Here is a 22,549-nt window from a genome sequence, read left to right on the forward strand (position 1 = left end):
GCTCAATTCCCTCCCCCCCCCACTGAGGAGACCACATCATTCAAAACAAAACATTAAGTAGATCTACAATTATGCAATATGTTTACTTACAGCCCGGGGTAGAAGGAAGCTGGAGGTAATTTCGTATGCCCAGCGCTTCATGTCCTTGCCAACGCCTTCTTTGTACAGATGGGTGATCACATAGAAAAACTGTAACAAAAATAGACAGAAATAATAAATACGCAATGGATGACACAAAAATATATACTGTAGTTACTGGTAAATAAATAAATAAATAAATACAGGACTGATGACATGATATACCTACAACGACAAAAAGGTACATAACAAAAATAACAAAGTACTGTACTGTGAATATATGATGGCCAACAAAAAGAAGTAAACAGAGGACTGACAACGTGACATACTACATCTACATAAAGGCACACGTTTAGGATCTGAGCAAGCAAAAAGTACTGTGGCACTACATATACAGGCAGTTCTCCAAGTAAGTTACAGATGCTTTCAAAACTTTCAAAAAGTTTTCCAGACAAATGATACTGTCAGCTGGAGGAATGGACTGATCAGATACAAAGACAGCAATGGACACTTAACAGGCATTTTTTTCTGGGAAAAAAAAAAAAAAAAAAAAAAAAAACTTTAAACAAGACTTATTGTACAGAGTACTGCTACAAATAAGTGAGTCCAGCTATGAAAACTATCAATCAAATCCTCAGTATCATTAATGCAATAAAACAAAAACAATACATTTACATCATTCTGTTATCTGCCTTTTTGAAGACCTTACTTGCTACTAAGGTTTCAGTGAATTATCAAGAAACTACCTTATACAACTCAAACACACCCTTAAACAGTTGTATTCTCACTGCTCTCACCTCTCCCACACCAAAATTTCACACCCATACAATAATGTAGATAAAACACACCATACAACCTCCATGAACAGTGCTGCTTTGCATCAACGCCTTCAAAGCACAGGCCATCTTTCTTCCTTGATCAGCTTTAATCTCCTCTTTCTTTAAACATTTATTTCTCCTTTCTATTATTGCACTGAAATACTCAAACAACACCAACTCACATTATTCCACTCATCAGCACATCACACTAAGAATCACCTCTGTCAACAATCATCATTTTACTCTTATCTACACTTACATTCTAACCATGTAGCTCACAGACTTAAAAACATATCACCACCACCACCACCACCATCTAACTTTTTTCCCACCTACCGATGGGGTAACAATACCAACAGACAAACTGCATATACCAACCAGGCAGATACAAAAAATGAGGATGGTACTAACTATGCTGGAGGAGTCACAGTTTGAGATGATGTAGTTCATGAAGACTGCCAGGTAAGCATTGTGGTTCCACAGTTTGCTCAGCGACTGGAATGGGCCATGATCCTCTAACTGTGAGAGGATAAGGGAAAAGAAGAGGCAATGTCAGTGAACTTGTGGGATAAGTGTAGGCAAAACTGGCTTTATACAGGGTGAACAGTTCTTTCTTTTGCATGTAAGATAATGAGGCTCAGCAGTCCTCCAATGTGTCATGCACCTTCACATGTCACTATTTCATCTTGTTCACAAATGAGTCACCGGATGTACAAAAATTACACAAACAAATTATACTTAGCATCCATATTGCAGAAACTAAGTTTATAACTCTGCCCCCCCCCCCCACAATCTCATCAATGAATAATGAATTAATACACTATTTTGATAAGACATTACATACTGATACTAAATGCCCATCTTTCTATGTATAGTCTAGTGCCAAATGCCTTGATCATGTAAGGGGTTGCCACTAACAATCTGCCTACGTCACTAAATGCTTTTACACGACATAAAACTAGATACAGAAAATACTTATACTCATGAGAATTTCATATATTTGTAACTACAGATGAAAAGTTCTATACAGTAATTATTTGTTTATTGAACTTATAATGGCAATGAGGGTGAAACAAAGCTTCAGTAATACTTGACTCACAGTCTCTGTATCTGAGAACTCCTCATCTTCCATGCTGAGGATGGGCTGGGTTGACTCTGTTACCACCTGAAGGAAAAAAAAGGACAATACCAGGTCAACCACTGAAAGACTTCAGCCACACTAATTAGAAAGCTGAAGTACTGAAATAAAATCATGTAACTGTACATTAAAAATAATAATAATAATAAAATAAAAAATAATTAAAAAATACTCGTAGAGAACCATCTAACTGTAAACAGCATTCTGCATTTACAAAACACTCTCCAATAATATAAGCTCGTATAAACAACATACTAGTGGCAATCCTTGAAAAGATGGAAAACACAGAGACCTGCATTATCAGGCTTAATTCTTATTTCAATACAGTAACTGCACAAAATGAAGTAGCTATATTAAAGTCATCATTGTAACATTACCAGTGAAACTGCTATTGTACTTGTATTAAAATATCATGGTAATGCCAATATTCTTTTCATCTGTCCTGTATATCCCTTAAACTGGATTACACTACAGCCTGTAAGAAAAACAGCATAAAGGAAAATACCCAACACCATCATAACATAGAGATTATGATAGAATTATAAGATTAACATTAGCATAAAAAAAAGTATTAACCAAATCTCTATTCATAAATATGAACCAGACAATGACCATCTATCTACATATATTCTGGCAAGTAAAACCACAAATAAAACCCAACAGAAGATCAACGGTAAAATGGCAGTTAATATAAGCTTAAATGAAAAAGCTTAAATGTTACTTCAGCACTGAGTATTTCATGAAGCCACAAACCAAGGGGTTATGATTAAATTCTAAGAAAATACTACGTGTTAAATATCTACACAATGCTCAATATGCACAACCATCAGCATTTCTGACTCCCAGGTTAATAATGTGTGGAGCTAAGTTAGTTACTGGCACTAAGGAAAACTGAGGAATTTGTCACCTGTTACCTGAAATAGAATTTTTATTTTGTATTATTGCCATTTAAAATCTACTGTATTTCCCTATATCCCCCAAACCAAATATAACCTTTTTTTTTTTTTAACCCAGTTCCTGCATAATGTCACATCTCAAATTTTGTACTTTTAAAAGATTAAGGCTCATATTCTTGTCGAGTAGGTAGCTCCAACACCTCTTCCTTAACTGTTTTTTTGCATATGGGTGGCTAATATTTATGCAGAGTATGGCGATGCAGGAAGGTTTTAACCCGTTAACTGCTCTATACAGCCTGGGCTGTTCCGAGTGCGACTGCTCAATACAGCCCTGGCTGTGCAGGTTAATTTCGAATATAGTGCCATGGTGACCAAGGCTGACCCATGCAAGCGTGTTTGAGCCTTCAAAACCGAGACTGAAACCAAAACCAAAAAAGAAAACGAAAACCATACATTCCAATAGGGAAGCAGACACTTCGATGTTCATCCATGGCTTTACCAAGGTAAATATTATGCTAATATTTCGTTACTATATACTTTGGCATGTGTTCTCTCAATTCCTAAGACAAAATTTGGCCTATGGGAAATTTCATTTTTACCTCTATGTCTGCGCAACACGGACACCTCCCAAAAACCATCACGCGCAGTTAACGGTTTAAGCAACAAAGAAGAGGACAGTAAGGTGTAATAAGTAAAATACATAACTACAAAAAAGTGTTTGGAAGTATCCTTATCTGATGAGAATACTGACCAGAGAGACTCCCAAACATGCCTTCCTTATCAGTTTACTGTACTATTGCACAGAGCACATTTGTATTCTCAAGAACAGTATGCATGCATGAAAACTAGGTCAACAGTAAAATAATATTATTGCCACACAACAGAATATAACTGTGCAATATGCAAAATAAACTGATAAAGAGCCTGGACAGTTCAAGAAAATCCAGCCCGACAAGTATAATATTCACAGTAAGGCTATGGCAATATAACTGTCAACTGAGAATAGATCAAATTTTGGTTACTGACACCAGCCTTGCTCTCACACTTCACTGCTCTCCATATCCACATACCATACAGAGATAAATCTTTGGATTCCAACATACTAAAGGAAATCTATCATGTAAATAAAAATGATTTGCACTGTTAGTTGCATCCTACCCTCTGCAACACAATGTTTACTCTAGATTCTCAAATGCACGACCTAACCTTTGGTCCGGCAAAGTTTTCCCTCAGCTGAATAAAACTGTTTGACATTAGCCAGAATAAAATCTTCAAGCAATTGCTTGCTTTACATTTTACAGAGGGTTAACATCAAAACCAGAACTTGACTTTTCTCAAATAAACCAATCATCATTTTAATATGCATTTTGTAAAACGAAACTCAAAAAATTCAGTAAAATGGGGATGTCTTTTTCCAGTTATCTAAATATGCCCTCAGTTTAACATACAAACAACTAATTCATAACTAAACAGGTGGTTAACTTTGGGATTTTCCATATATTACAACCAAACAACCATGGCACCATGTGGACAGCTTTTATAAACTGCATGCCACTTTTCACTGGGTAATTTGTTCAGTTTTCCTGTTTTTGTCCTGGAGAGGGACACCTTCACATGCTTATACTAATATGTCTGGGTGGCAGAGCTGCCCAGTTATAAAAATATCCCTCAATCCCCTCCCTACATCCCCTTAAAGGAGATCAGTTGACTTTAGCCTGCAGTCCACTGGATTCAAGTTCTACTTCATTACTACTACTACTACTACTACTACTACTACTACTACTACTATCACTACTCCCTTCAAAAACTTCTGGAACATAACCATCCTACTTATTACTGGGATCCACAAACTAAGGACACCCAGTTGACTATAACTCTCCTACCAATAACATCAAACAGACCTACATAAATTAAGGTCATGGTTAAATATGGCAATGTTTACCTGTCCATTTGGGCTTGTTGGGCTGGTGAGCTGAGAAGAGAATGGGCTGGCATGGTGTGATCCAGGCTTGGGGGGGAGGGCAGGGCGGGAAGGACAAGTGGGAAGTGGGGGAGGGATTAGAGGGGGTGCTGTGGGGGGGTAGTACTCCCCCCCGCCACCACCATCACACTAGCCAAGGGAGGAGAGCTAGGTTAGTCAAGCATAGCAAAATCATACAACCAAGACACACCACAGAAATTTGTCAAAGGCAACCACTAAGATAATTTTGTACAGTAAGTCCTCACTATACCGAGATGACATGTAACAAATTATCATACTTTTGCAAAACAACTCGTACTGTAAATGGAGGGAAAATGACAATTCACAACGTGGGTACCAATAAAACTTTTGAGAGATAATCTTTATCTAACTTACAGTGGACTTAGTGGTAAAAAATAATGTTGAAAAAGGTAACATATGATGAGGACTTTCTATATTCCACAGTTAAATAAAAAAGACAGCTCTGCTTATTAGTTGTATAAATGAACAATCTAGACAAATCTATTATTCCTGTGATGAATAAACTGTATTCTGTACCTTAGTTTTCGTTAAATAAAAAGCTTTGGTTATATAGCAGTCCTACATATGAAAAGATCTTCATTCATTCATCATACAATCCTGTGTTGCCAATTGGGGAGCATAGGAGCCCAGAGCTAGGCAAGTTGGCCCTGGCATTTGAGATAAGAGTGACCACCCTCACTAATCCCTGAGTGGCATTAAGTGAGCAACAAACCCCAACCATCCCTTGGACGTAAACCTGCCCAGACTCACTCTGACTGGAGCGCCTTAATTGCCCGCTAAACCACAGGCACCATAATATGATTATATGGTTACCACCCAGCATTGTAAATGGTTTCCTGTTGCGCAGATCTTGATTCTGATATTCCCATGATGAATATTCCTTATATAACTTTGTGTCTTCTTAATATTCACCGATGACATCTGAAACTTTTCTTTTTTAGGGATCTGCACTGAACGGCAATCTATTAACCCTTCCAAGCACAAGAAAATAAATATTTTTACATGGCTGGTGCACTCCATACTCATAAAATTAATAATAATTTATCATGCCATGTTCTTCTCCCTAAATATGATACCCTTTGAGCTATGACTGGACCAGAGTAAAGGTTACTGATGCCACTCTGACCAAAAGCCTAACTCCTGGAGAATACGCAGTCCACTCCACTCTGCAGGGGGACTTTGGCTGTCTGGCTGTTTTCACCAGTCTGATCACAATCTTCTATGATCAAAGCAGTGAGTATATGTCACATGTCCACACTCGACTAATTGCAACAGGACAACCTTACCAATGTATCACTTATCCAAATTTATTTTTAAGACCTATCCAAAGCTGATGCAAGATAAATATGCTTTACCGTACTAAGCGTCTGGTAGCATATTCCACAAAAATAAATGCTGTCCAATTACAAATCAAGTAAAAAAGTGTAAGAATATCAAAACTCTCAAATTATCACAGACATTGTCAGAGCTGCCTTCATTAAGAATAAAAGAAGTGAAACATATGCAGGAGACATTATATACTGCAACTCTGCACTACTACATAATGTCCACAGTTCCTGGGTGATGTCTTGGCTATCAGGAGGCCAAATTCAGGCTATACCTTTTTTTCCCAAACTTGGCCCATGTATCTGCTCTTATGTGGCTTATTTCACACAGCTCAGTGGCAGTGAATGACAGTGCTATGGCTCTACATCCTTTCCATAGCACCTCTTCAAGACTAGCACTGTATCCTAATGTATTATCAATTGTTACAACTCAGCTTTCAAGATGGAGAGATGGGAAATCTGGGCCAAGTTAGAGTAAAAGGAGTACAGTATTGGAAGATATAAGTTAACCATAATGTACAACTGAAGTAAAAGAAAAAAAAAATGGCCCATCCAGTCCAGTCATGTGAAGCCAAAATCAGACTGGCATATTAGTGTGGGATACAGCTTTTAGACATTCATCTAAACTAACAGGCTGTACAAACACTTATTCTATGTTATATCACTATGACTAATCTGCACTGGTTATGATAATGCTAAGGCCATCACTTCATTATTTACAAGAGACTGATATATAAATAATTCTGCTTCTGAGAAGATGCAAGATATGCTAGTTACAACTATACTACCAATAACCAAGTCATTTATACAGAATCATATCTATAATGCATTAGCAAATCCCAAGCCATAAAACCTTATGACCAGCATAACAGTAGGCTGTACTTAGAAATTAATTATCCAGTGTTAATCCTTTCAATATAGTAGCATTTTCCATTTTAATCTTGCTACCACCATACGATTTCAATCAACCACAGGGAGACATCTCACAACTAAAATGCTACAGACAACCTCCACAAACCATTCACAGTGTGTCTTCCTTCAACTGAACTGATCCTCTGGTGGAAGCAATGATTAAGGAAAAAAAGCTTTAGTGAAGGAGTAAATCTACCAGCCATATTAACAAAACTAAGATGGCAAAAGTGTATGCAGGCCCTAAATTTCTGACGGGTACTTTAGGAAACAGTTGTCTCATTACATACCAGGTTTGTGATTAATCCATTCACTCCAATAATGCACTTGTAGTGTTATTCTTGCTATCAACAGATGCTTATATTAATGTTAGGAGATAGTTTTAGGACTGGAGAGGTCATATACAGCCTATGTAATTCCATCAGAACTAAACTTCTTTCCTAAGGTGAATAAAAGTGTCTGTTGTAACAAGAATGGCCACAGAATGGTAAAAAAACTGTCACATCTCAGATTATCCTCTTCAAGGTTCAAGGTATCACCACAGGCCGGAATATTTATGGGCAGAGGACAGTGAAAGCAGCATAACGAATGGATCACAAAACCACAAAAAGGTTAAACATAGAAAAAACCATTATTCCTCCTCTGAAATGTACTGACCAAAGGCTGGACAACCATACTTAACAGCCTAATCTTGGCCCCTTACAATTCTACATATCTATGGCCAGATGCTTTTATCCCAGAAGGGGTGACCAAAAAAAAAAAAAAAGACCTCCAAGTTATCCTATCCTGCATCATCGTGCTGCCCTCCCTCCAACCCATACCACTCTCATTCATATACCTCTCCATCCAATCTCTTCACATTCTTGGTCTCCCCCTCCCTCTCATCCCTTCTATCCACCTACAGTACCACCAGACACCTGAATTGCATGAGAGGTAATCACAAAGGAATCACCACGTCACCCTGACCTCTGCCATCTGATATCAAGCTCTCTTCTCACCAATTCATTCTCCTTGAAAGGGGGGCAAACTGGGACTGGGATAGCACTTGAACCAGTAACACTCCCAACAGTCACTCCTACTCACGTCGTCGGGTATGACTGAATAATTCTCCTCCATGTCATCCGGGGGTGGGTACTGGAGAGAGGAGATGGACCCTGGGGCATAAGGGGGTGGGGGAGTGCCTGGGGGTTCATGAAAGAGTGATGCCGCGTCGTCGTTACACAACGATGACACCTTCCCGCTCCGGCTGCTTCCAGACGAGAGGCTCACATCGTTGCCAGAATCGCTTAAGTACCCTGAAGGAAGAGAGGGAAGAATGAAGAATGGATTACTGTGCTACCACCATAACCATTAATCAATCTATCTATCTATCTACATTATCTATCTATCTCTATTACTGTACTTAGTTACTGCCACTACCATCAATCAATCAACCAAAATATCACTATATCTATCTATTTATTTATTCATTTCACTCTATCTCATTCACTCACCAGTCAAGCCCCCAGAATCCTGACCATCCTATAGGCATAAAGTCCACACTTACTTCCTATGCACCACCTATCGGCTGGAGTCAAGTCGACGAGTGTCACCTCACCGGGAAAGCAGAAGGGATGGCAAACATTTGTAATACACTCCTCTGCACAAAATTCTTCCAAACAGTTTGATCCACTATCAGTTCCCTAGCCTGATCACACTCCTTTAATGACATTAAATATCATTAGTACTAAAAAAATGGTAAAAAAATAGTGACCTTGTCTACTAATAAGAACATATCGTATTGTTAATAAAGGCTCCAACATGCCTGCATGCATTGGCCTTAGTCACCTAATGGTGGCACTGCACACTGCTTAATCTCTGGCAGCCTCCCTGTTCAATCTTTAACCCTGAGGTTGCACTCTATGACTTTGTCCCAGCTACTGAAATATTACACCCTTTTCTCATATTTTATACAATATACATTTTATACAATATTTGTGGCCACCCCAAACAGGATTGAGGCGTCTGGCAATATACAGATAGATAGATAGACATCCAATATCACAATACATAAACTAGGGGTAGAGTATTCTCAAGAAAATTCCAAACTACTTATCTATCTTTCCATACCCTGATACCTTAATCCCATTGGAGGTGACCACAAACAAATCACCTCCATGCTGTCCTGTCCTTTGCCATTTGGCTGCTGTCCGTTCAACTCACATACCCCTCTCTCATATATTTCTACACTCCATCCCTCCACCTCATCCTTGGTCTACCCCTCCCCCTCCACTTCACTCATAAACACTCTCCTACCCAGTTTCTCATTCCCAAATGCTTACAAAAATCCTGTACTGAATGTCCTCTTTAAACATCAATAGCTTCCCTTCCTCCATCACCTTTGCACTTTAGAGAGATGTGGGGGAGTCATACATGATTCATACTGTTTATCACCTTTAACTAGTTCAGTGGTGCTGGAAAGGGACACTTTCACATGGGAGCACTGATATGATAGGGCAACTCCATTGTCCACTTATTTAAATGCACCTCAGTTCCTTCCCTAGCTCCCTATTCCCCAAAAAGATGTTAAACTGCAGTAGGAGGGTAATTTAAGACTGCAGTCCACTGAGTTCACAGCCACATGAACCTGGAGCTAAAACAATACTGAGTACAATTATATACTCTTCTAGTATAATCCTCCAAACTCCAGACAATTATATTTTAGTTTAAGACCTATCATAATGTAATTTTAATCACCTTATAAAAGCTTTTTGAAATAGATGGGTTAGATCTATCTTTCACTCATCTCTACAACTACAGAGATCTTTCCCAAGTTGAATACAATCATCTGGGAGTAACAAGAATTAACCAACATGCCATCTGATTCAAGGAGCTAAACATATGAATAATGTTGTTGTTTTTATAACCACAAGCTCATCCGAATGCAAAGTGGACCACAGGAAAACTGGTCATTTTAATGAAGTGCTAGAAGAGATCTTTTGTTGCGGTTATATTGAAGGACTGTCTCATGTTATCATAGTGAGGTGCATGAGGTGAATATAGAAAAAGTTCATCTTAAACCCTACAGCATAGGGCTAACCTGGACTGATTTGTAGGCCAAGAGGGTCTGGTGAGGACTTGGCTCGGTAGTGTGAGGGTGGGCGGCTGCCGGGCTCCGACACCGAGCTCACAGACTGTAGAAAAACAGGCATAAGTAATCATACTATTATAACGAACTATCAAAAGAGGTTATATAAAGTGACACAGGAGTTAAGACTGTAGAAAAAGAAGCAATAGGCAATTATATTACTATAAAAGTATAGGTAGTAGTATCTGATGTCCCAGAAAAAGTTAAGTGTGCTCCAGGTAGTAGAAATGTAGGCATAAATGGAATAATCTTATCATACACGTATTAGTACCATGAGCTCAAGATAACGTTAAGTGGTGAGAAAAAGCTGCCATGAAGAACTGGCACTTTTGAGAAACAAAAGGCCAGATTATTATTATTATTATTATTATTATTATTATTATTATTATCATAATGTACAGCTTCATAACTTTTAATGTGTAGCAATACTGATTCTCTCAGATTTACTGAATATCAGCAGATGCAAGCCAATGAACCATATCAACATACATAAGCTGCTCTAATACAGAAAGTACAGAATGTACTCGAAGAGAGACAAAACTTCATATGCAAAATAAACAGCGAAAGGAATGAAACTGTCAAAATTACTCAGATGATATATAATTCATACATAAATATTGTAAGAATACCATTAATATCCAGAGTAATATAATGACCTGGCTCTACTACACTTTCACAAATCACTTTAACTTTTTACAAGTGTTCTGAGGTTCTTAAATTACTTTAATACTGAATACTGAAATAATGTTAACTAAAGTCACTTTCAACCCATATGTCTGGACACATACACTGACATCAGGAGGACAAAGTACCCAATATAAGGTGAAATATAACTATAAAAACTGTAACCAAATTAAGCTTAAATTTACAAAGAATTTTGGTAAATGAGTTCAAACACATTTAAATTCTGAATTACTACTCATTACATATACGAAACCTCTGGGCAGCACAGCACACAGCTATCAATGACCCTGGATGGGAGTGAAGTGTGGCTAAAAGATTCATGACAATTCACAAAATCAAAATCACCACTCTCAGGCAGGATCATCATTCAAAAGTAAATACTGTACTCAGAAGTCCAAGATGAGATTCATATATAATTGCATACCTCATTACACATCTTTGTCCCCCTCCCCTCCAAATAACAATTGCAGTAGCAGTTAGGATGAAATTAAGGGGTACTGACACTTGATTTAACTCCATAAAGAACATCAGTCGTACCATGATCAACCTAAATATGAGAATTATGAGAAAGCATTACACCACTTGATTTTATAAGTAACTTGCTAGACCAACTTCCTGAAAAGACTTTTGGTCAAACAGATATTTTTACTGTTGGATTTCTATGCTACAATGCTCTACTGTTCAATTAATGCATGATGTAATGTAGCATATAATGGTATAATACAACACATGGGCATTTTATAGGGGCTAAATGCAGCGTTTAAGTAAGGACTGACTTCATTTAGTTAGTTCAAAGTTAGTAATGCAAATATGGGCTCTGACTGAAGGAGCAACATCTACCATATTAATTTATCATCATCATTCAGACCTCTTTCCCAACCTAAGGATGGGGTTCTGTAGTGAAAGAGTGAACAAAGAGGTGATGAAATTGCAAAATGTTTGTACCAAGGTGTCAAGAGCAAAAAGAATTTCAGGGAAAATGTGGTTCCCATTTCTACTGTACAAATACGTATCAGGTACTGTACACAGAAGAATCATAATTTCTACAATTTACCCATTTTCCCAAAACAATAAAGATATAATCACAGGCCTGTGAAGAAAAACATTACTAAATCACCAAATACCTGAACAAAGGCAATACTACATTAAAGAGGAAGAGCCAATGTATCTACATAAAGAAGAAGAACTATATCAACTGATCTTACCTAGATGGGTTAGTGTTGAAAAATTATCTGGATGAGATGATGAAGACAGCAGACAATACAATGACAAAAAGAAGTAAATCAAACAATGAATCTTACCTAGGAGTGTTAGTGTCGAAACATTACCATGAATGTTAGTGCCGAAATAATGCTATACTATTTTCACCTTAACTTGGCCCAGATTTTCACCTAGCCTTTTCCATGCAGTCGGTGGCCAAGTACAACAATACTACCTTCTTTCCACAAAGCTTCTTCAAGGCTAACATCATTTGCTAGTGTTAATCTGTTGTTACAAATCAGCAATCAAGTTGGGGAGATGGCAATTTAGGACAGGTTAAAGTAAAAATAGTATAAGATGAATTTCAATATCAATCTCAAGAGAGAGAACTACATCAACAAGCCTTACCTAGTAGCATCAATATCAAAATACTGCCAAGAAGATCAAATACAGGTACCATTTTCAAGAGAGAAGACTATACTAGAGTGTCTTACCTATGAGAGTTATGGCAACTGTTGAAACAGTATTAGAAGAGAACCAGTTACAGATAAGAACCAGCAACAAATAATGAGCCTGGACAACAGCTGCCAATATCCTCTCACTGGGAGAATAATCCAGTTGCATTATGTGCAGCTTAGGACAATGGTGGTTAGCACAGCAAAAGCTAGGGTATCACTTTGGCATGAACTTCATGTAACGTACAGTCAACAAAAGTACTGCACTCATCCCTACTTTTTTGCGGGTATTAGGAAGCAGACACACAAACAGCAAAAATCCATGAATAATGAAATCCCTGAAAAAATGCCCCCACATTCATGGTGGCCTAAAATCCCCTTGTAGTTCCCCAACACATCACTAGACTTTAGACTGTGCTTATTCAGAGTGAATATTCAGATGGATTAACAACAATCTATGTTAAATCATTCCAAAATACACTTTAAATTAGTGTATTTTATGATGGTTTACTAAATAACAAATAACCAAAACCAGCAGCTGAAAACAGGAAAATCATGGATGACTACTGGAACCCCTAAGTTTGATCAAATTAGATCCTGACTTACATTTAACTATTTGCTTTGATGTATTATATAATCTGAGTACCGGTAACTTATTAATGTGAAACAGTTAAAAATCATTTTTTAAAAATCTTTAAATAACAGCATATCAAAGAATCCAGCAAACATAATTTAACTTAAATTTTATCAAACCTTTGGGTATCAATACTTAATTTGCCTCCTGCACAATTGACAGACTTGGCTACCCACCCATTTCAGTGTAGTTAAAATATATTACAAAAAAAGCAGTACAGTATACCTAAAGGAAAAGTAAGTATCCAAATCAGAAAAGGACTACAGCACACCAGAAATTTAATTTAAATAATTACAACTTGTAAAACTTGTCTGACGAGGAATTTGAAGGGAGAAGAGGGGAGTAGGACTCATGAGAGAAATCCGAAGGGAAACAAAGGGAGTGACACTGGTGAGAAAAAAACTGAGACAAGGAGAGAGACACCAGTTATAATGGATTCTAGAGGGGGATGAAGAGAGTGAAACTAGTGAAAAGAAATCTAAAAGGAGATGAGGGATGTGAGACTGGTGAGAATGGAATCTGAAAGGAGATGAGGGGAGTGAGACCAGACAGTAACAAATCTAAAGGAAGACAAGGGGAGAGGGACCAAAGAAAAATTAATCTAAATGGAGATGAGAGAAGTGGGACTGGTAAGAATGGAATCTTAGGAGACACAATGGAAGTGAGAAAGAAATCAGAATGGAAATGAGAGGATAAAAACTGGTGAGAGAGGAATTTAAAGACAGACGATGGAACAGAGATTGGTGACAAAGAAATCTGAAGGGAGACAAGGGGAGTAAAACTGATGAGAAAGGAATCTGAAGGAAGATGAGGATGAGACTGGTGAGAATGGAATCTGAATGGGTACAAGGGGAGTATGACTGGTGAGAGAAAGAAAAAGAAGACTGTGGAGAGAGTGCAGGCTTTTCTCTCTCTTTCCTCATAACCAGTGATGGATTTCATACTTAAGTAATGGTATTTCTTTTTCAGTTTAAAATAAAGATATGTTTTCCTGGTGTCTAAATGAAACTTTAATACCAAATAAACTGAGTCAAGGCATCATTTGATTTTTGTTTTTTTTCATTCTGAATGCTACAGAGAACAACTTCCATATGTTCAAAGTCACTGGTTCCTTCTTTTTGGGGGGGAAAACACAAACATCCTAACAAATTACGAATTACTATATGACTAAATCTTCAACTCAAAACCTATTGGGATTTTAGATTCAAACCACAAATGAATCAGCATATCATGCCAAAAATAAATAAATAAAAGAAAAAGCAAAACTATAGTATAAACACATTTCATAAAATATACATCAGTCATTTAAGCTTCAACAGTGAGTTAATACCCAGCTCATTACGCTTCCTGCAACAGCCAGGCATAAGTTAGTATTTCATCAAACCAAAACTTTATTGCAAAGCTTCCATCATAACCGAAGTCTGTTGCAGTGTTAAGTGGTACAGCTCAAAGCAACATCAAACTGTCCTCAACCCCTCAAATAGCAAACACTGTACTTATGGGGCCATACATATGGGGCCAAAGATATTTCTCCTATAATCAATAATCAATTTTTCTGGTACATTGGCGCATGTGGCCCAACGATATTTCAGGTATAATCAGTTTTAAGAGTATAGTACGCCCTCAATATAACAAATTAATTGGTACCAGACCCTTGACATCAAAGCTGATAGTTCGTTAAAGCCGAACACCATGTTGTTCAGTAATTCCCCAGGTGTCGTAGCATTTACCAAAAACGATCGTTAAATATAGTGCGTCGTTCAGCTGTTCAGTCATACACAATACCATAACACTAGGTCTAAACAGCTCTTTTTCTCAATAAATGCTCTATTCATGGCTCCTCTCACAATGCTGGTCACCCAAAGACTGATGCGGTGTGTGTTTGTGTGTGTGTGTGTGTGTGTGTGTGTGTGTGTGTGTGTGTGTGTGTGTGTGTGTGTGTGTGTGTGTGTGTGTGTGTGTGTGAAGGGATGCCACGTTAGTCAATGATTCCCACGTCTATTTTGTCACTAAAGGGCAATTCATTAAATAAACACAACGTTCAGCCAGCTCAAGGTGGTCGTTAAAACTGAAATTCGATAAAAGAAGGTTCTGTATATCGAGGGTTCACTATATATGCTGTATACAAAGTACTCCACCCATAACTGCCTGTACAATGAGCAAGTACAGTACAAAAGCTCCACCTGCAGTTTCAAAGGTTAAGCCTCTCATTGCCATGGATGTACTGATGCATTTAATCCACGTGAACAAATTATCACTGTACTCTGTTCCATCAACGGACATCCTCAAGGTCAAAGGGTTACGAACCACTCTGATTAACCCTTTTGCTACTGTGGCAACAGATATTTCTTCAGGCTGACAAAAAATATGCCAGTTCAAGTGAACTGTATCAAAGCAATCTCCCAGGAACTACATAAGACTTATCACAGAATTCACAGACTATTAACTGAACTGTCAACTTAATGTAGTTCAAAAGATACTGGACGTGGCAAATAATGAATGCTGAATATGTATAAAAGTAGTAAAATCCCAAAGTAAATACAGATGTACTTACACAATATTAATGCTGTTTGATGTCATATTTAGCACTGTCAAAATTGGACAACCAGCTGGAACATGCATTCACGCAACTGGTCTTACAACACAAACAACTTAAATATAAATTTAAGTATGATTCTACTTTCCAACATCATTACAGAACATGCATTTCCTATCGATGCAAGATGGTATGGGGCACAAAGGCTTAAGAGTAAATGCAGATAAAACAAAAGTGATGACATCTAGGGCTGGTGGCAGTATGTCAAAGAAGAGGGAAAGTGGCCATGTGCCATTTGCCACAGGGACATGGAAAGCAATTCCATCTTGAGCAGTGTTTGTGATAAGTGGGTGCATAAGAGATGTAGTGGTATCAGAGGCAGACTGCGAGATAATGCTGATTTTATGTGTGCGGTGTGTCGGGGAGAGCAGGTGGAGATTGTCAGGCGTGACAGGACTGAACTTCCTAGTGAGTCTCTTGAGTGTGTGGAAGAGTTTTGTTATTTGGGAGACATGTTATGTACTACAGGTGGGGCTGGAGCAAGCTCTGTGGTTATGGTGAGCAGTGGTTGGAAGAAGTTCAAGGAGCTGTTGCCTCTCCTGACACTGAGAGGGCTCTCCCTACGTGCTAAGGGATCTTTGTATGCAGCATGTGTTAGGAGTGTAATGCTGTATGGAAGTGAGACCTCGGCAGTAAAGGAAGAGGATATTCGCAGGCTCAAACATATAGAAATAACCATGATAAGGTGGATGTGTAGTGTGTCCCTGAGTGCGAGGCCCAGGTGGGGGGGCTAGGTTTACAATGGAAGAGTTGAGAGGTAGGATGGGACTGGAGTGTTTTGGTTTTGTGATGAAGAAAGGTAGATTGAGGTGGTCTGGGCATGTGGAGAGATTGGGGGATGATAAATGGGTGCAGAAAGTGAGAAGTGTTAACATTAGGGGTGGGGTTGCGAGGGGTAGACCAATAGAGACCTGGGACGAGGTCATTAAGTGTGACTTCAAGGCCAAGGGACTGCACAGGGAGGCTGCCAGATATCAAGCAGCATGGACAGCCACCATTAGGTGGCCAAGGCCAACGCATGAAAGCATGTTGGAGCCTTCAAAAACAAATGAACAAACGAACGACCTAGCATCTTTTCTTCATATCTTCAGTGCATTCCTTGCGTACTATATAACTAAGAATTGCTCATGCCTCTAGTGTCTTTAGTCCATCCATCCATCACCCAAACCCTATGTTGCCCCATGAGGAGCACAGGAGCCCGGGGCTAGACAGCTGGTCCTGACATTTAAAATGAGAGTGACCAACCTCACTCATCCCTGAGTGGCATTACATGAGCAATAAACCCCAACCACCCCTTGGATATAAACCTTCACTGGCTCAATCCGATTGGAGCACAGTAATTACCCAGTAAACCACCAGGCGCCAAAATTTGGTTATATGGTTACCACCCAGTGTAGTAAATACTTTCCTGCTGTACAGGAAACCATTTGGCTTGTCACTCAGTGTAGAGTCACCCATAGGCAGAAGGAAGAGGAAAGAATGAAGGAATGAAAGACAGAAGGGGGAGCGTAAAGTCACCTGTAGGCAGGATGAGGAAAGAATGAATATTTAGAGTAAAGTTTTAACAAAGGCAATGAGGCACTGTTTCATTACAAATACTGAAGGAAATAAATATCTACAAATATGGTTTAGTAGAAGAAAAAAATACACAATGCAAATGAGCATACTGGCTCTTCAAGGTTTGGTATACAGAAGCAAAATGGTTTCTCGCGAAATGGTTTCCCTAGCTACATAAAGTGCAAATGAGCAAAATAGTTTTTTTAATCACATAAGGTACAAACAATCATTAAAGGCTCCTCCATTTACATGTAACAGTGCATATGAACAAACTGCATATCTACTGCATTTGCAAGAAAGTAAGGTGCGGTATCAACATATGCAAGTGAGTTTATTCCACCAAAGAGATTTCTACATATACTATGATAATACCAAAACTGCAATCTCTTCACATGTTAGCTCACATGCACTTGACACCTTTCCACAAATGCCATCAGTCTTACATTACCACAGTGAGCCATGCAGACACAACATAGTAAAACTCAATCTACTGCTACAAAGTGTTCCGATATCACAGTGTTTAAATGGAAGAATTATAACCACATACAGAAATTTATTTTCTGGGAAAGAGTAATAGTTTCAGCATAATCTGGGCATTCTTTGGGCCAAAACCATTATATCTTCCCAAATAACATTAATTTCCATATGCAAGTTTAATTCATCCATCTTCTATACAATGCCAATACTGACAAAATTTGCAGCATAGGCCTTTACTCTGTTCCACAGGAGGCTTCGTAGCACCTGCTACTTAGCAATTTGTTCTGCATATTACACCTTAATATTCTCTTATGCTTTACCAATATCATTTTAATGTGGACACAGTTTGCATCAGACACATACAGTACAATATTGAGGTGTAATATGCAGAATAAATCTCTAAAGGAAGAGGCATTACAAAATCTTTGAGGTGAATAACAATACAGCTGTTAGACAGGAAGCAACTTTCCAACGATAAGGGCAAACAACCATGCATGTGACTTATGTACTTGCTGCCATTCAGTGCATATGTACACAATACATCAAATACTACTTCACTTGTAACTCCACTGAATCTAAGTGACATTCCTTTTTAATTCATTCTTGCTGCTATCAGATGATTTTATTCAACTTAGGCAAGGCTCTGGCTACTGAAGAGGCTTAGTAATCTACAACTAACCCCCTCCAGTTAAGGAAACTTATCCTAAGTTGAACTAAATCATACAGAAATGGCAAGAATAACAAAAAATTGATGTCCCTGGGTTCAATGGATTGTGCGAAACAAATAAACAAACACTGTGCTTAACAACCACATCTACAAAAACAATATCTACAAAAACGAGCAACAAGAAATCTACAGCTTCAAATCAGCAGCCAAAAAATTTCAACTCAACCCCTTCAATGTCATAATTTTTAAAGTTTATTTTACTGCATTTTACCTACTTCCAGATGATTTTATTCAGCTTAAGCAAACACCTTTTATGCAACCCTTCAGGCATGAAAATGCTCTCCTAAGCTGAGTATATTCATCAGGAAGTACTATAGCAAGATTAAAACAAAATTTACATCACTGGGCTAAGGGGGTGAATAATTTGTTGTGGTTTACAAAGGCGAATTGGAACTTACATGAGTGAGACCATGAGGGGCCTTATGTATGTTTTCTAGACTGTGTGCTAGGCCCCCCTCCCCTACTCTCTCCAGTTGGGTGAGCCTTGGGGGCAAAGGGGGGGCAGGGGTGAGGGGGAACGAAGAGGAGGAGGTGGTGGACGAGATGTTAGGGACAGAAGACTGGGTGACAAGGGGAGGGCGCAGGTTTCGAGCTGGGAGGGGCGGGGGAATGTCGGAGGCGGATCGGGAGTGGGAGGACGTGGGGCGGGAGGGGGGAGGAGAGCGCGGGAGGCGTGGGTGCGAGTGAAACTGAAAACAAAGACACAACACAAAAAATAATACATGGGCAAAAACAAATGGCAGAAAAGGAAAAAAAAATGATAAAATAACTAATTAACATGAAAACCTTGATGTCATTTTAAAAACTTCACAGAATGAGCTGATCTTAACCCCGTCAGCACCAGGACTTTTTTGCTTTCCTTCTTGCCATTGCCTGATAATTTTATTCAGTTATAGGAAGGCCTTCTTCTATTGACTGGGGTTAACAACGACTGTTATTAACCTTTCATTACAAGAGGTCTAACCAAGGCCGAACTAAACAGTGATGGTAAAAAAAAATAAAATGGGGAAATGTGATCCTACAGATAGATTTACACCTTCCTATATGATGATGTCCTTAATATAGTACTGTGCTTCATTCTCCCAACCTCTTGATGATTTTATGCAACTTAAGAGATTTTTCTGCACTGGAAGGGTTAGATACTTGTACAGTCTCCATTAACCTTTCCATGTGAGATGTCTATCCTCAGGCTGAATAAACTCATACAGACATGGCAAGAATTAACCAAAAATTATGTCCTTGGGCTGAAGGGGTTAATAATGCGGTTACAACAGAAGCAACAACGACAACAGCAACAACGCTAAGTACAGTACATGAGTATACAGTAACCCTTTGTTTTACGCAGTTAATGTAGCTAGACCACCTTCTGTGTATTAGGAATTGTGTATCTAGGACGATCACAAGGAGAGTTCACTGACATTCTCCATACGCTGTTTATCTTTCGTTCCTCCTTGAATACCTGAGAGAATCCTTCCTTGTCACATCCTTTTGTTGTGTGCTTCACATCGCTTTCACATAAAAAAGTTTCAAATGGCATCTTCCACCTTCCATATTTCTCATTCCTCTTCAAACACCTAAGAGTATCCTTCCCTGTCATATCCTTCTGTTGTGAACTTTGCAGTGCTATCACACAAAAATATTTCACATGACATCTTCCACCTTCCATTTCTTAATCCTCCCCGTACATCTGACAGTATCCTTCCTCCTCATATTCTTCTGCTGCGCAATCACGCAAAAACATTTCACATGACATCTTCCACCTTCCACATTTCTCCTTCCTCTCTGTACATCTAAGGGTATCCTTCCTCCTAATATTCTTTTGTATGCTTTGTGTTGCTACCACATACAACTATTTCATATGACATCGTTCATTACCAAAGCCAGCAAGTGTTGACAAACTCAAGATCATAACAGTACTATAAGAACCATTGTTTTATTGCAAATGTGTCTCCAGTTTCTATTTAAAAAAAAAAAAAAAATCCAACTTTCATTCACCCCTCCCCCCAAAAAAACTTTGCCTTCGAGTTCATTACTGATATGTTGCCTCCAGACAGACAGAGACATAACTGGCATAAATAATATATGCCATCGACAGTTACCTAGTCTGATTACAACGGAGTCCAGCACACTCCAAGTTTCAAGTTAAACATTCTGTTACTATACCATTTTTCCCACTTCCACTCTACAATAATATGATGATGACAATAAGTCATTCCCGAGTCACTTCTAGTAATATCAAAAGTTTCCATTAAAAAATTAATAAATAAATAAATAAACAAAACATACTGGTAGGTAGTATATAATCTGGGATTGGCAGCAATACAAATGTTACTCAACCCCCTCCCTGTCCCCATGGAGGAGGATAGTGGACTGCAGGCAAAAGATGGATTATTTCATCTTGCAGTCCACTGGGTTCACATTTCAATGAAACTACAGCTACAACAATCACCACAAGTACTACATAACATCACTGCATAGACAGTTCAAAACACTGCTCAGACTTGATTTGCTGAGATCATGATGGCACTGTGCAAATAAAGTACATTTTCGATGCATATCATGAGCAGGTCATAACTGACTTAGCTCCAGAAAAAACTTCCCAACTAGTCTTGAAAGGGTCTATTATCAGTCAAGAAATTAAATCATGTGAAGGCTGAAGAATCTGCCTGCATGTCACAGTTGCTGACCATTATTTTGTTGCAAGAGTTTACCCACATGTCATTGTTGATTTTCTTTTTTTATGTTACAGTCAAGAACATTTATTTTTTTTCTAAGTTTACGTGTATGTTGCAGTCACGACATTGTATTTAAGTGTGCATTTACCTTTAAGTCGCAGACACGAACATTTCCTTTGCACAAGTTTAACCACACGGTGCAATCAAGGATTTTTTTTTTTTTTTTTAATGTTTACCCATATGTTGCAGTCAAGAACATTGTTTCTTTGTTTACCCTCATGTCACAGCTTAAGGGTTAAAGCAAGGTCACGCAAGCCCAGAATGCGTTAAGCAAGGGGTTACTGTATAAAGCTCCCTGCGTCTACCATATGGATCTCAAATTGGTCAGGAGCTGCAGACATCAAAAGCACACAAGCACATTTGTTTGCCTTTCTACAATTACAGCATTGCAAACTTTAAGTCATAATTCTGCTCACCACCTCTCCCTACCCAAGTTGAAGGATTATCATAACCAGTGTGTCCCAGCAAACGATGACTTGCCATCAGTAGTATGGAGCTTTTCCAGACTTCACAAGGAACTATCATAAGCAAACTGTTCCTCCAGCAGTTTAGCAAAGGTCTGAACTACTATGTTACTCCTTTCAATCCAATTATATACTTTCCAATTTTATTTATGTTTAACTTCTGATGGTTTAATTCTGGTTGGCAAGAGATTTCAGTTTATGAAAGGGTTGACTGAGACTGCTTCTAAATTCACCATTACTAATGGTTTTGTCAAAATTACCAAATTTGTCAGGATATTGCATGAGTAAGATTTTTTTTTAATTAGTATTAAAGGGCTACTACTAGGCAACAGGTCTTCCTTTGATGTGAAATAAAAAAAAATATGACTTCTCACAAGCTGTGGGGAGGGGAAGCAGGTGAACAGATACTATGGTTTATGATGTATTGGTCAGGTTGCATTGCACACCTCAGGAGGCAGGCAGTAGCAAGTGATGGGTCTCTGGGCTGTATTCTCATTGGTATAAGAGACTTCATAGCATCCCTTCCTAAGCAATGGATTTTGTCTATTTCACTTTACCATCTATCCATATTCTATTAACATAAACTACACTGATATTAACCCCTTTGCTACATGCTGGGGAAACAACAAGGAGTGCAAAGACATGCACTAACCTCTGACACTAGGAAAATACTGTACTGAGAGACTTTGGGAATGAGAAGCCACTGTACTGACACATTCTGGGAATT

The 22,549-nt window shown here is 38.5% G+C and overlaps 1 protein-coding gene across 1 annotated transcript in view; it reads right to left on the reverse strand.

Annotated features, from left to right (window-relative positions):
• RhoGEF2 (Rho guanine nucleotide exchange factor 2) overlaps positions 1–22,549 on the reverse strand; it is a 725,597-nt gene that overhangs the window by 673,650 nt on the left and 29,398 nt on the right. Inside the window, exons 6-11 of the mRNA XM_080286550.1 lie at positions 10,246–10,339; positions 8,250–8,461; positions 4,873–5,040; positions 1,996–2,061; positions 1,308–1,415; positions 91–189 (exon numbers count right to left, since the gene is read on the reverse strand). Coding sequence (XP_080142676.1) covers positions 91–189; positions 1,308–1,415; positions 1,996–2,061; positions 4,873–5,040; positions 8,250–8,461; positions 10,246–10,339 — 747 coding nt within the window. The remainder of the gene's footprint in view (positions 1–90; positions 190–1,307; positions 1,416–1,995; positions 2,062–4,872; positions 5,041–8,249; positions 8,462–10,245; positions 10,340–22,549) is intronic.

This window comes from Coenobita brevimanus, chromosome 112, assembly GCF_032717465.1.
Source record: "Coenobita brevimanus isolate Jiangsu-jjx chromosome 112, ASM3271746v2, whole genome shotgun sequence".
In the NCBI taxonomy this organism is placed as follows: Eukaryota; Metazoa; Arthropoda; class Malacostraca; order Decapoda; family Coenobitidae; genus Coenobita; species Coenobita brevimanus.